At 44.2% G+C, this 13,148-nt stretch overlaps 1 protein-coding gene across 1 annotated transcript in view; it reads right to left on the bottom strand.

The window, feature by feature from the left end:
* The window catches only part of LOC112252768 (peroxisome proliferator-activated receptor gamma coactivator-related protein 1), a 36,486-nt gene that overhangs the window by 11,548 nt on the left and 11,790 nt on the right, over positions 1-13,148 (bottom strand). The window contains exons 7-10 of the mRNA XM_024424338.2: positions 7,415-7,475; positions 7,052-7,119; positions 4,879-5,590; positions 4,346-4,546 (exon numbers count right to left, since the gene is read on the bottom strand). Coding sequence (XP_024280106.1) covers positions 4,346-4,546; positions 4,879-5,590; positions 7,052-7,119; positions 7,415-7,475 — 1,042 coding nt within the window. The remainder of the gene's footprint in view (positions 1-4,345; positions 4,547-4,878; positions 5,591-7,051; positions 7,120-7,414; positions 7,476-13,148) is intronic.

Below are 13,148 nucleotides of genomic sequence, written 5' to 3'. Positions count from 1 at the left end.
GCATTTGTGACTGACTTTTCAAAAGGCAGCCGAAACATGCAACCACCTTAAGGGAGTGAAATTGCACTAAGTGTCTGGATGATGTGTGTAGAGAGCACAGCAGAATGAGGCCACCATCACGGCGATCCACAAGAGTGTATAACGAAGACTGTCTCGCTTCAATGAAGTTCAATACTTTATCCTGAATTATGCCGAAAAACTCCAAGGGGAGAGGAAAAGCAGGGCACCCATTAGCGTGTCATCATCCCCTCTACATTGACTGACCAGATATCCAAGCTTATCATGCCAACCCAAATGAGTAGCCATCTTGGCGTTTAATAAGACCTACGGAAAACTACAGGAGGCGGCTTACTGGCCAGGCACGTGGGTTGATACCAAGAAGTTTGTATAGCAGTGTGAAGTCTGCAGTTTCACATTCCTGGCAGCAGACTGAGGTGAACCATCCAATGAAATGCTGGGAATTGACCTCATGGGACCTTCTCCCAGCCAGGGGACCCAGAATGAATGTTAATTGGTGGTAGTAGACATCTACACACTGTGTGGAGTTGTTTCCCCCCCACAAAGCCACTGCCATTGCTCCAATTCTGTGAAGGGAGGTCTTTACCAGAGTCAGGATTCCAGACCAAAATCTGACCGAGGTCCACAGTTAACCTTTTTGGGATAGGGGGCAGCATTTTACTTTTAGATGAATAGCGTGCCCAGAGTGAACTGCCTTCGACTCTGTCCCAGATGCTAATATATGCATATAATTAGTCGTTTTGGATAGCAAACACTCTGAAGTTTCTAAAACTGTTTGAATGATGTCTGAGTAAAACAGAACTCTTATGGCAATAGAAAACCTGAGAAATCCAACCAGGAAGTGAGACATCTGATGTTTGTAGTTTTTCAAAGCTTTGCCTACCGAGTACACATTGAGATATGGATGAGGTTGCACTTCCTAGGGCTTCCACTAGATGTCAACTGTCTTGAAAGTTGAAGATTCTACTATAAAGGAGGGGCTCATGAGACCCCTTTGAGTCAGTGGTCTGGCATAGTGCCTCGGTCTCATGACGCGCGCTCCCGACAGTTCTCACGTTCCCGTGCTTTTTCTGAAGACAGGAATTCTCTGGTTAGAACATTGATGCTTTATGTTAAAAACATCCTAACGATTGATTCCATACATCGTTTGACATGTTTCTAAAGGACGGTAACGGAACTGAGTTTTTGTCTGGATGAAGTGCCTGCGCCTCATGAAGATGGATTACTGGGCTGAACACGCTAACAACAAGTGGCTATTTGGACATAAATTATGGAACTTTATGGAACCAAGTAATTTGTCGAACTGGGATTCCTCGGAGTGCCTTCTGATGATCATCAAATGTAAGTGAATATTTATGTTGTTTCTAACTTTGTTGATTCCTAAACGGTGGCTTTTCCTCTGGCTGTTTTGGGTTCTGAGCGCCGTTCTCAGATTATGCTTTTTCTGTAAAGTCTGTTTGAAATCTGACACAGCGGTTGCATTAAGGAGAAGTCTCTTTAATTCTGTGAATAACACTAGTATATTTTATCAATGTTTATTATGAGTATTTCTGCTAAAATCACAAGATGTTTTGGAATCAAAACATTCCTGCACGTAAGGCGCCAATGTAAACAGATTTTTGGATATAAATATGCACATTATCGAACAAAACATGATGTCCTATGAGTGTCATTGGATGAAGATCAAAGGTTAGTGATTAATGTTATCTATATTTCTGCTTTTTGTGACCATCTTTGGCAGGAAAAATGGCTGTGTTTCTCCGAACTGGTCGAAATGTTTTATTTAAAAAAAAATAAAAAATCGGACACGATGGGTGGATTAACAAGATGTTTATCTTTAATTTGCTGTATTGCACTTGTTAATGTGTGAAAGTTACATATTTCTAAAAAAGTATTTTTGAATTTTGCGCGCCGCTAGCGGAACCCCTGCGCTAGAAAGGCTAATCTCAGGAATCTACAAAGAGCTCAGTACCTACTGGGCTATAGCTGCCATGCTGACCACTGCCTACCATCCGCAGACAAACCTGACGAGAGGGTAAACAGCACCCTGAAGGGGATGATTGCTTTGTGGAGGACCAGCACACAAGATGGGATCAGCATCTTCCTGAGTTTTGCTTTTCTGACTGACCAGCGTTTGATGCAGTACAACACCACCACACCTTGCTAGCCAGAGTGGCCAGCAGAATCAAAGCCAAACAACAACAGCTCAGAAACTATGACAAATTTAAGACGAGACGTGTTTCCCACCTCAGTCTCGTGTCAGAGTCCATTCTAAACTGTCAAAGGCATCCAAGCAGTTAACTGCCAAGCTAGCATAGCAATGGAAAGGTCAATACGGTGTGGTGCAGCAATTGGGGCCGGTGAACTACTTGGTATGTTTGTAGGACACTTGGGAAGGTGTCTGGATAGTGCATGTTGTTTACCTAAAGCCCTGCTACCCTACGGCAGAAGAGCTGGCTCGCAGGCACAATCAACACCCACAGGAACTCTTCTTCGATGACTGAGGACTTCCCTGGTGTAGCAGGAACATGAACCTGCCAAAGCCTGTATCCTCTGTTTCTACACTGTTTCTTCGTGGGGGAGGAGTGTGGCGAAAATCTGCACGGACATCACCGTGCGCTGCCACTAAGAGCACATCACTATTGCAAAGCTTTGAAAAACAAACCAATCGGATGTATCAGACAGACAGCAACTGCAGGCCAGAAGTCAACAGTCAAGAACAGCAATTCATTCTTAAATCCTATTAACCTGTTGATCCTACCCCCTACTTTTTCGAACATTCTGTAAAAAAAATCGCGCAACATTTCGGCGTCCTGCTACTCATGCCAGGAATATAGTATATGCATATGATTAGTATGTGTGGATAGAAAACTCACGTTTCTAAAACTGGTTAAATCACCGCTGTGACTATAACAGAGCGTCTGTTTCATCGAAAAGCGCAAGAAAAACTGATCACTGAAAAAAATATCCATGCGCCACTTGCATGTATTGTTCAAGGGGCACGAAATTAAATAGGGCCGAGATTGCAAGTCCTACAGCTTCCACACGATGTCACCACTCTTGTCAATTGCCTTCTCGTTGTTTCTTGGTCAAGCGAGGAAGAGAGACCACTTTCCATCCGGTCTCCAACAGGACGTTATGGAAGAGAGATTTTGGAAGATGATTTGAAGACGTGGAGCTATTGAATACACATCGCCCCGTGATCAATTTGATAGATTAACGTTAACTAATACCTGAATTTGGATTACAAAAGTATTTCGAAGTGTTTTGTGAAAGTTTATCGTCGACTTTTTTAATTTAAAAAAATGACGTAGCGTTTTGAAACTGTCTTTTTTTCTGAATCACAGTTTCCATAGATGGATATTTTGGGTATATATGGACCGATTTAATCGAAAAAAAGACCCAATAGTGATGTTTATGGGACATATAGGAGTGCCAACAAAGAAGCTCGTCCAAGGTAATGAAAGTTTTATATTTTATTTCTGCTATTTGTGTAGCACCGGCTACGCTAATTCTTTTGTTTACGTCGCCTTCAGGTATTTCGGGGTGTTGCATGCTATCAGATAATAGCTTCTCATGCTTCTCATGCTTTCGCCGAAAAGCATTTTAATAATCTGACTTGTTGGCTAGATTCACAACGAGTGTAGCTTTAATTCAATGCCCTGCATGTGTGTTTTGATGAACGTTTGAGTTTTAACGAGTGCTATTAGCATTTGGCGTAGCGCATTTGCATTTCCAGATGCCTAGATGGGACGTCTGCGTCTCAGGTCGACGTAAGAGGTTTTAAACACAGAATTAGTCCATGCAACTTATGTGAAAGCAAATATTTACTCTTGCCATAACAGAGTTGAATAATCAAGACATTTATGATTTTCGTTATTAAATCATTTCTCTAAAACAAAATTCTGACATGTTCTGACAAAATAATCTGAAACAAAAAAAAATTGTGTCAGGGAGAAACATTGTACTTTCTATTCAGACCACTTCCAACAAGAGGGCAGGAAAATCAAAGGACAGGTTGCTTGATGTCATAAGTGTGAAGGTGCATTTTTGTAGACTGCTAATGTTATATTTCCAGCACACACAAAAAAAAGAGGATAAACTGAATATTAAAACATTTTAGAAAGGACATATACAGGTTATAAACATCAGTGACAGGAGTATCAAACCCAGTGACATGTTAAATTCAGGCTGTAGCAACAAAATGTGGAAATGATCGAGGGGGCGAATAATTTCTGAAGGCAATGTACACAGACCACACGCGGTTCATTTCCAGATCGGTGTTTTTTTACCCCATGGCTATTTACAAGGAAAGTGCTTTAATTACCTGCGTGGACTACTGCCTCTGCGCCATGCCCGTCTGTGGGGAGAGCGGGAACGGGACCTACTCCAGGATCCAGATCGGGAAGAGTAGGAATACCGCCGCCTGGGAGGAGAACGGGACACGGAAGGAGAGGAGGAACGAGAGGAGCAACGAGAGGAGCAAGACGAGGAACTGGAGCTGCTCTTAGAGTGACGAGGCCTGTACCTGGAGGAGAGGGGGGAATCTGTCAGTGATGTCAGATTAGGATGGACTAGATATCACCATTAGTCACATGTAAACCAATGACATCACCTTTTTGAGTGCTACATTAATATCAGATGGGGGAGGACAGATTGAGAACTCATACTATGTTTTCAAAACTGACATCTGTGCCCATAGCATGAACCAGCCGTTTCCCCCTCACTGACCAGAGAGGAATATGGACATTCTCATCCCGTCAGACTTAAGACTCAGTGCCATTAGAGGACACTGCCTTGCCTCGTGACAGGTGACAAATAGATTTTAAGACAGAAACAAAGAGTGGATGAGCATCTCACCTCTTCCTGGGTGGAGAGCAAGATCTAGACTGAGAGGAGGAGGAGTGAAAGTCAGACTCCGAGTCAGTAGAACAAGGGCTGGAGGAATGGTGGATTCTCCTTTTCCTCTCGCGTCCTCCCTTTTCTTCCCTGGGGCTGGGGGAGCAGGTAATGTTGTGGCCCCGGTAGGATCTCCCTTTCTTGGGACTCATCTCCAGGGGACCAACCTGTTGCTCCAGCCTGGTGGGAGAAGCTTCAGGGGTACCCAGCACAGAGCTAGTCCTATCAGTCCTTACATCCAGGGATAGGGGAGCCTGCTGGGTCTTCGTACACAGGGCAGGAATGAGGGTCTGGAGGGAGGGGGCAGGGATCCTCTGGGGTGCCCTGGTAGTGGTGCTGCCAAGCGGCTCGATGGTCCTGATGGTGATGGCTGCTTGCTGTTTGACATTCCAGCGCTTGCCTGGCTCTTCAGCAATAGCCACAGGCTCCTTCTGAGGGAGGCAGTAGTCGTGGTCTGAGAAAGCCAGAGTGAGAGCCACCGTGTTGGTGGGAGTTATAGGGGGGCTGGGAGGCTTGCTTCGGAGCTTGTTGGCAGGCAGGGGCCTCGCGTTGATCTGGATGGCCTTGGAGGGCGATGGTTTAGGAGTCTCAGCCACTCGGTTCTTCCCAAGGAGTGCCACAGGGACCAAGGGCTTCCACATCTGGTGAGGAGGAGTAGCTGGAGGGGTCAGACCTAGAAGGAGACGGGGCCAGAGAGTAGTCCACTACTGTTAAATCTGAAGCAGAACGCCCCTGGTTGTCATTTAAAGGTAGATTTTAGACCACAATAATGGATGTCAAGCATTTTACCAGGAGATACAGACAGGTGTTCCAATTACTCCATGAGTGACAGCAATTTATGTTTAGGGTGTAAACCTCTGACATGTCTTTAGTATATTAGTGTATAGGGCGGCAGGTGAACTAGCAGTTAGTGTTTGACCTACAACCGAAAGGTAGCTGGTTCGAGGACCAGAGCAGGGCACGTAAACCCAATTTGCTCCAGGGGCACCATACTACTATGACTGATGCTGTAAAACATTTCATTGCGCCTATCCATTGTGTGACAAAACATGTTTTTTATTTTATTATTAGCATTAGCATCGTACAGGCTGAATAGTTTATGATTAGCATTAGTAGCGTACAGGGCCCAGTTTCCCCATAGCAATGGAACTTAGGCTTCCGAGTGTTTTAACAACGCATTGTTCCTACAACGGCCGAAGACGTAGCATGCATTTCCCAAAACCATGGGAAAATAAAGTTAGTTAAGTGGGGTCGTTGGAGCCTGCATCAATACCGATAGGCTCAAAAGGCAGCGCCTGCTCTCTGATCAGCTTTATCCATTCTAATCTTACCTTAATATTAGAATTGACCCACAATACTAATGACGGATCAGTTCCTAGAGATATCGCCTATGGCAACAAATATCAACTTCGTAGTTATCAGCAGTCAGACAGATCATCTTGATTCTATGTTTAGTGGAGATTTGTGCATGAAGTGACGCGGTAGGGGGAAGAAAAAAAAAGATACCTAACGACGCACTTAGCCGTTCTACGAGTGGTCGAAAGCAGTCGGTAAATAGTAACTGTTTTCAAGTGCAACTTTCCTAATGATTGTTAAATCTCCCAAAAGTTTGCAAAACTATGTTCCTACGAAGGTTTGAATTATGAACTTAGCCTTAAGATTTTTTGGGAAACTAGGCCCCAGCTGATTGGCGTGCGATGAGCATTAGCAGTGTACAGGGAGATTAATACACTTAAAATCCTGGCGTTGCATAAATCATGCTCTACCAACTGAGCCATGCATGACCATTGGTGTATGACTAGCATTAGCAATGTACAATCAGCATTACAGTGTACAGACTGATTGGTGTGTGATTAGCATTGTACTGGGCGATTGGGATTCCACTAGATTTCAGACAAAGCCAAAATTGTCTATATGGGGGAGAAAAAAATGAAAAAGGCTTTGGTCACAATTTAAGGTTAGTCATAAAGTTAGCAGTGTGGTTAGGTTTAAAACTGATTTTGACAGGTTACATTTTAGAACTAGACAGGGTTTATGACCGTGGCAACTAGTGACGACCAGGTGATTGGTTTATGATTAGCAGAATACAGTTAGCATTAGCAGCTGACAGGGTGCTTAGTACCGTAGCTTTTACCTGCAGTGCTTGCCAGGTCATGTGCGCCGACCCTCTCCACAACTGTCCTGTCACATGGCCGCTCCACACTACAATAGAAACAAAAACACACACCTTGAACACTGCATCATTGAACAGGTACACTTCTAAGATGAAGTGTAAGGCTATGCTCAGAAGCCACACAGACTAGGACAGTAGAACAATTGGGTTGCTGGGGGGGGAAGATTATTATTTTTTTAATCCAAAAACTAACTAAATGCTGGATCCCTTGGCCCATTGTGTGGTCAGACAAAGGTCTTCAGTGTGCGGTAGGTCTCAAGATAACACATACATACAAAGTGCCCACACGCACCCAGAGCAGCATGGGGCTGTAGGGTAACTCACCTAGAGTTTCCTACAGCTGCTGCTCTACCAGAGACCTCCAGAACATACTGCTCCTCTTTAGCTAGAGAGAGGGAATAGAAGGAATGAGTAAAATCAAGGGAAGGAGGAGAGGTCAGTAAAGTAACATGCTCACCTTTCACCAACACATTCATAGGCATTCGTTTCCATGATAACATTTGGATTTTGGGCTAGATCTACACGTTTCAGCCATTATGCTAGGTAGGCCAGGACTAGTCAGTGGCAGTGCCAACACACACACATCTGGCCAGTTGTTCTAGCTGGGGCCTGTACATCCAGCCGGACAAAGGCAGTGGTCAAAGTTAAATGGATCTGCGGACAGGGCAGAATTCCAGCTCAGTGGACATGTCCGCATAGCAGCCACCCTGACTATGCAGCACCTTATTTTAAAGGCACAGTAGCAATAGTATCAAATGTGAACCCAATTCCCCCCCCCCTGTAGGGCTGGACAAAATGGCCAAAATATAATATATTCAAAGTTATCTATGACTATATTTTTCATAGTAAGACAGTAACAGGTTTTTGAATCATTAGAAAGGCAAACCACCCATTTAACTTGCAAAATGCATCATGAGATGGCAAACTTTTGTATTTTGAAAGTTACATGCGATCTTGAAAACTAGATTGCTGACATGCAAAACATTTGGGGAATATCAACAATTGACTAATGAAAACATAACAATTTAGGTGGACTTTTCCTTTAAGTTCAAAATAGCAGTAGTTCAGGACCCTGGGGTGGCAACAATTTCAATGGGGCGTTCGCCCCGCTGAACAGTATAAAATAAATCTAACTTCAACCAAAAATCAACATTTCTGTTATAACTTGCACTGTCCCGACATAGGGCTGCATGATAGATATGGGCAAACAATCTAGACCGAGTTTATTGGTGAACTGCTGTAAATCATGGAAACGTAATTGTAAAACCAGAAGGAAAATTGGCAGCACTTTGGCTATATTGTTGTTTGACATGCCAGAGAGGAATTGTGCCAGGGTAGCAAGCAAAATCTTGGTCAGTGTTTAACAGGGGACCACACACACACACGAGATTACTGCTACCAAGGATTCCTTTTTCCAAGCTATATGGAGGGTGCTCTAGCAAACAAACAGCAAAGACCTGAGGACACCATCCAACCTGGAACTGAGTGAGTAGTGCTGTCTAATGCTATTTTGAAATCAAAGAAGATAAAAACATTACGATATACACTGCTCAAAAAAAATAAAGGGAACACCCCCCACAATAAAGGAGTGGGTCTGCAGGTGATGACCAGACCACTTCTCAGTTCCTATGCTTCCTGGCTGATGTTTTGGTCACTTTTGAATGCTGGCGGTGCTTTCACTCTAGTGGTAGCATGAGACGGAGTCTTACAACCCACACAAGTGGCTCAAGTAGTGCAGCTCATCCAGGATGGCACATCAATGCGAGCTGTGGCAGGAAGGTTTGCTGTGTCTGTCAGCGTAGTGTCCAGAACATGGAGGCACTACCAGGAGACAGGCCAGTACATCAGGAGGATCACCCAGATAGGCCAGTCGTGTGAGAATCTCGTCATCATGCAAGCGGTCAGACAAATAAATGGTCTGTAAAGAAAACTAAGCTTGTCTCTGAATTTTAAAAAACGTGTCAATACTTTGCCCCTTGATAACCAGCGCACTTCTGTATGTTGTAAAAGCGTTACATGGTCGCTGCCCAAATCATTGCATAGTGCAGAAAATACACACGAGTTCAGGGGCCTTGCTTTAAAAGTTAACCATTTTCACTGTAGTGTCCAAACGTCTTTCAAGTTGTCAGGCATTCTTTTAGCAGCAAGAGCCTCTCGGGGGATGCTGCAATGTACCCAAGTGGCGTCGGGAGCAACTGCTTGCCCGCACATTACCACTCCACCATGTCTTCCTGTCATGGCTTTTTCACCATCAGTACAGATACTAACACATCTTGACCACCAAAGTCCAGTTGATGTCACAAAGAGTTTTGGGAATACCAGCGGTAGACCATTCCATTCTTGGAGTATTGCTGTCTGAGGGGTCTTTGGCCTGGTTTGCTAACTACCCATCTCAAAAGAGTGCAGTGTACAAAGTCAGAACATCCGTCTCCGCCACTACCTGTCACCAAGGGAGTACCCCCAAGGCTCGATCCTCAGCCCCACGCTTTTCTCAATGTACTTCAACATAGCTCAAGCAGTAGGAACATTTATACGCAGTGTGTCTTATACTCAGCTGGCCCCTCCCCGGATTTTGTGTTAAACACTCAAAGCTTTGTGTCCAACAAGCTTTCTCTGCCCTTAACCTTGTTCTGAACACCTCCAAAACAGAAGGCCATGTGGTTTGGTAAGAAGAACAAACCCTCAGGAGGTAGTAGTCACACCTTTGGGGAGAGGGGCGGAGCTTGTGGTAGTCACCTCATACAAGTACTTGGGGGTATGGTACACTGTCCTCTCAGCACAAAGCTGCAGGCTAAAGTTAAATCTAGACCTGGTTTCCTCTTTCGGAATCGCTCCTTTCACCCCAGTTGCCAAAACCAACCCTGATTCAGATGACCATCATACCCATGCTAGATTATGGAGACAATTCATAGATTGGCAGGTAAGGGTGCTCGAGTGCCTAGATGGGCTTTACCATTCAGCCATCAGATTCGCAACCAGTTCTCCTTATAGGAGAACCTGGCTGCCTGGTGAGTATGCTGCCATGGAAGAACTGGACTGCACTCTATACTCTTCTGTAAACTGGTCATCTCCATATACCCATCGCAAAACCCACAGGTGTATGCTTATTTATAAAACCCTCTTAGGCCTCACTTCCCCCCTATCCGAGATGCCTACTGCAGCCCCATCATCCACCTGCCAGTCACATTCTGTTAAAAGTTCCCCACAGCACACATCCCTGGGTCACTCTTCTCAGTTCGCTGCAGCTAGAGACTGGAACAAGCTGCAAACAGTCAAACTGGACAGTTCTCCCTCTTCATTTAAATTTTTACCTTGTCAGCTCGGGGATTTGATGTTGCAACCTTTCGGTTACTAGTCCAACGTGCTAACCACTAGGCTACCTACTGACAGTTGTGGCTGCTTTGCGTGATGTATTGTCTTTACCTTCTTACCCTTTGTACCCAACGTTTGTACCATGTTGTCATCTTGTGTTGCTACCATGCTGTGTCATCTTTAGGTCAATGTAGCGTTGTCTCGTGGTGGTGCGTTGTGTCCTATATTCTTTACTTTTAATCCCAGCCAGTCCCCGCAGAAAGCCTTTTGGTTGGCCGTTATTGTAAAAAATAATTTAACCGACTTTCCTAGTTAAAATAATAAAAGACGTTGCTTGCTAGCTCTTTAACTAAACATTCATGCTTGGGCTATTCCGCTGATTGTGCAATGGTATCTTCTAAATCATGCTGCTCTAGGCCTACACCAGCACTTAAAATCACACTATTAGTTAGCTATGTTTACATTTGGCTAACAATATTTACTTTAGCCACAACATGCTAAGAAAAGAAAGCCTTCTGCAGACTTAAGAGCTACACAAACTACTTTGAACAAAAAAGGCAATATGAAACAATTCAAAGATTTATGAGTCACAGTTCATAAGGAAATATGTCAATTGAAATAAATTCATTAGGCTGTAATCTATGGATTTCACATGACTGGGAATAGAGATATGCATCTGTTGGTCACACATGCTTAAAAACAAGTTAGCGGCGTGGATCAGAAAACCAGTCAGTGTATGGTGACCACCATTTGCCTCATGTAGCGCTACACGTCTCCTTTATGCATCGAGTGAATCAGGCTGTTGATTGTGTCCTGTGGAATGTTGTCCCACTCTTCAATGGCTGTGCGAATATGCTGGATATTGGTGGGAACTGGAACACGCTGCCGTACACATTGAGCCAGAGCATCCCAAACATGCTAAATGGGGACATGCCTGGTGAGTATGCTGCCATGGAAGAACTGGGCCATTTTTCAGCTTCCAGGAATTTTGAACAAATCCTTGCGACACTGGGCCATTCATTGTCATGCTAAACCATGAGGTGATGGCGGCAGATGAATGGCTCGACAACAGGCTTCTGGATCGCATCACAGAATCTGAGTATTCAAATTCATCCATAAAATCTAGTACAGTTGAAACAGACTCCTATGTGAAGAGCACACTTCCCCCAGCGTGCCAGTGGCCATCTAAGGTGAGCATTTGCCTGGCAAGACGAGCATGCAGAGGAGCTTCAGTTTGTGCAGAAATTCTTTGGTTGTGCAAACCCAGTTTCATCAGCTGTCCGGGTGGCTGGTCTCACACCAACCATCCCGCAGGTAGAGCCAGATGGAGGTTCTGGGCTGGCGTGGTTACACATGGTTTAAGGTTGAGGCCAGTTGGACATACTGCCAAATTCCTTAAAATGATATTGGAAGCAACTTGTGGTAGAGAAATTAACAGTACATTCTCTGCCAACAGCTCGGGTGTCAGCATGCCAAATGCACGCTCCCTCAACTTGAGACATCAATGGCATTGTTTTGTGTGACAAGTGTACATTTTAGTGGCCTTTTTATTATCCCCAGCACAAGGTGCACCTGCGTCATGATCATGCCATTTAATTAGCTCCTTGATATGCCACACCTGTCAAATGGATGTATTATATTGGCAAAGAAGAAATGCTCACTCACATATGCTTGTGCATATGGAAAAATTGTAGTGTTATATCAGTTCATGAAACCAACACTTAACATGTTGCATTTATGTTTTTTCTGCAGTGTAATCGTTTAATTATACAATGCTTGGAAGCAGCATCGGTGTCACCGACAACTCGTTTCTTCTGACCATGCAGACTGAATGGCAAGTGAAGTGCTCGTGACTCCGTAGTTGAGCAACATGCTCCCCTTGAGTGATGGGGCAGGGCTACGACATGCAGGAGAAGAGGGTGAGACTCGACTTGCAGGAAGCAAACAGTAAACTATAAAAATTGACATATGCGATGGAGTTGGGCATCACATTTCACAGACCATATGTTGAAATACCATTATAGAAGACACGGTAAAACCCAAACCGGTCAGCGCATCAATAAGGTTATATAGTTAAATAGGTAGGTAGGTATAACGCCTAGCCCTACCCGCTTGGGGGAAATAAATGACAGCCTCATTAAAAGGTTAGAACATCAAAACCAATCTCCTGAAACAGCCATGGCCCATGTTAACAACTTTCACCTCAATGTTTGAACTTGAATACCAATGCTTTAACACGAAGTGGGCACTTAACTAGATAAGACTTACCATGTTCATTATTCACATGCAGAATACATCACAAATCATGTAACCAAACATGAACTCAGAACTAGGGATGGGCGTTTGAAAGAAAAGTAATACTCAAATAATAGGGGGGGGGGACTGATATCCAGAATACATTATTTTATTTTTTACTTCTGTTTTTAACCTGCGCACAAAGGGAGAGACTCCAGCTCTGCTGCTGCGGGGGAAGGACCGGATGGGTGTGTGAGAAATGCGAGTGGAGCTGACAGGAGGGATGCCAGCTCATCAAAGACTAGTTAAACGGGCTAACTTGCAGCAGCCACAATGTTATTCATCATCCCATTTGACAGTGCCCACCTTGACTGCGTCAAGTCGGCGTAACCTCAAGAAGTTAGCTAGCTAAACTAGCCAGGCTATATATTGCTGTGCTTTCTCCTTAACTCATATCACAGCCTACCTGCTGGTTGCTTGTTGTTGTAGCTACATTTTTATTCCATCATTT

This window comes from Oncorhynchus tshawytscha, linkage group LG06 (genome assembly GCF_018296145.1).
Source record: "Oncorhynchus tshawytscha isolate Ot180627B linkage group LG06, Otsh_v2.0, whole genome shotgun sequence".
NCBI classification, from domain to species: Eukaryota; Metazoa; Chordata; class Actinopteri; order Salmoniformes; family Salmonidae; genus Oncorhynchus; species Oncorhynchus tshawytscha.
Note: the sequence above shows the minus strand (reverse complement) of the source record. Positions and strands in the feature narration are given on the sequence as shown.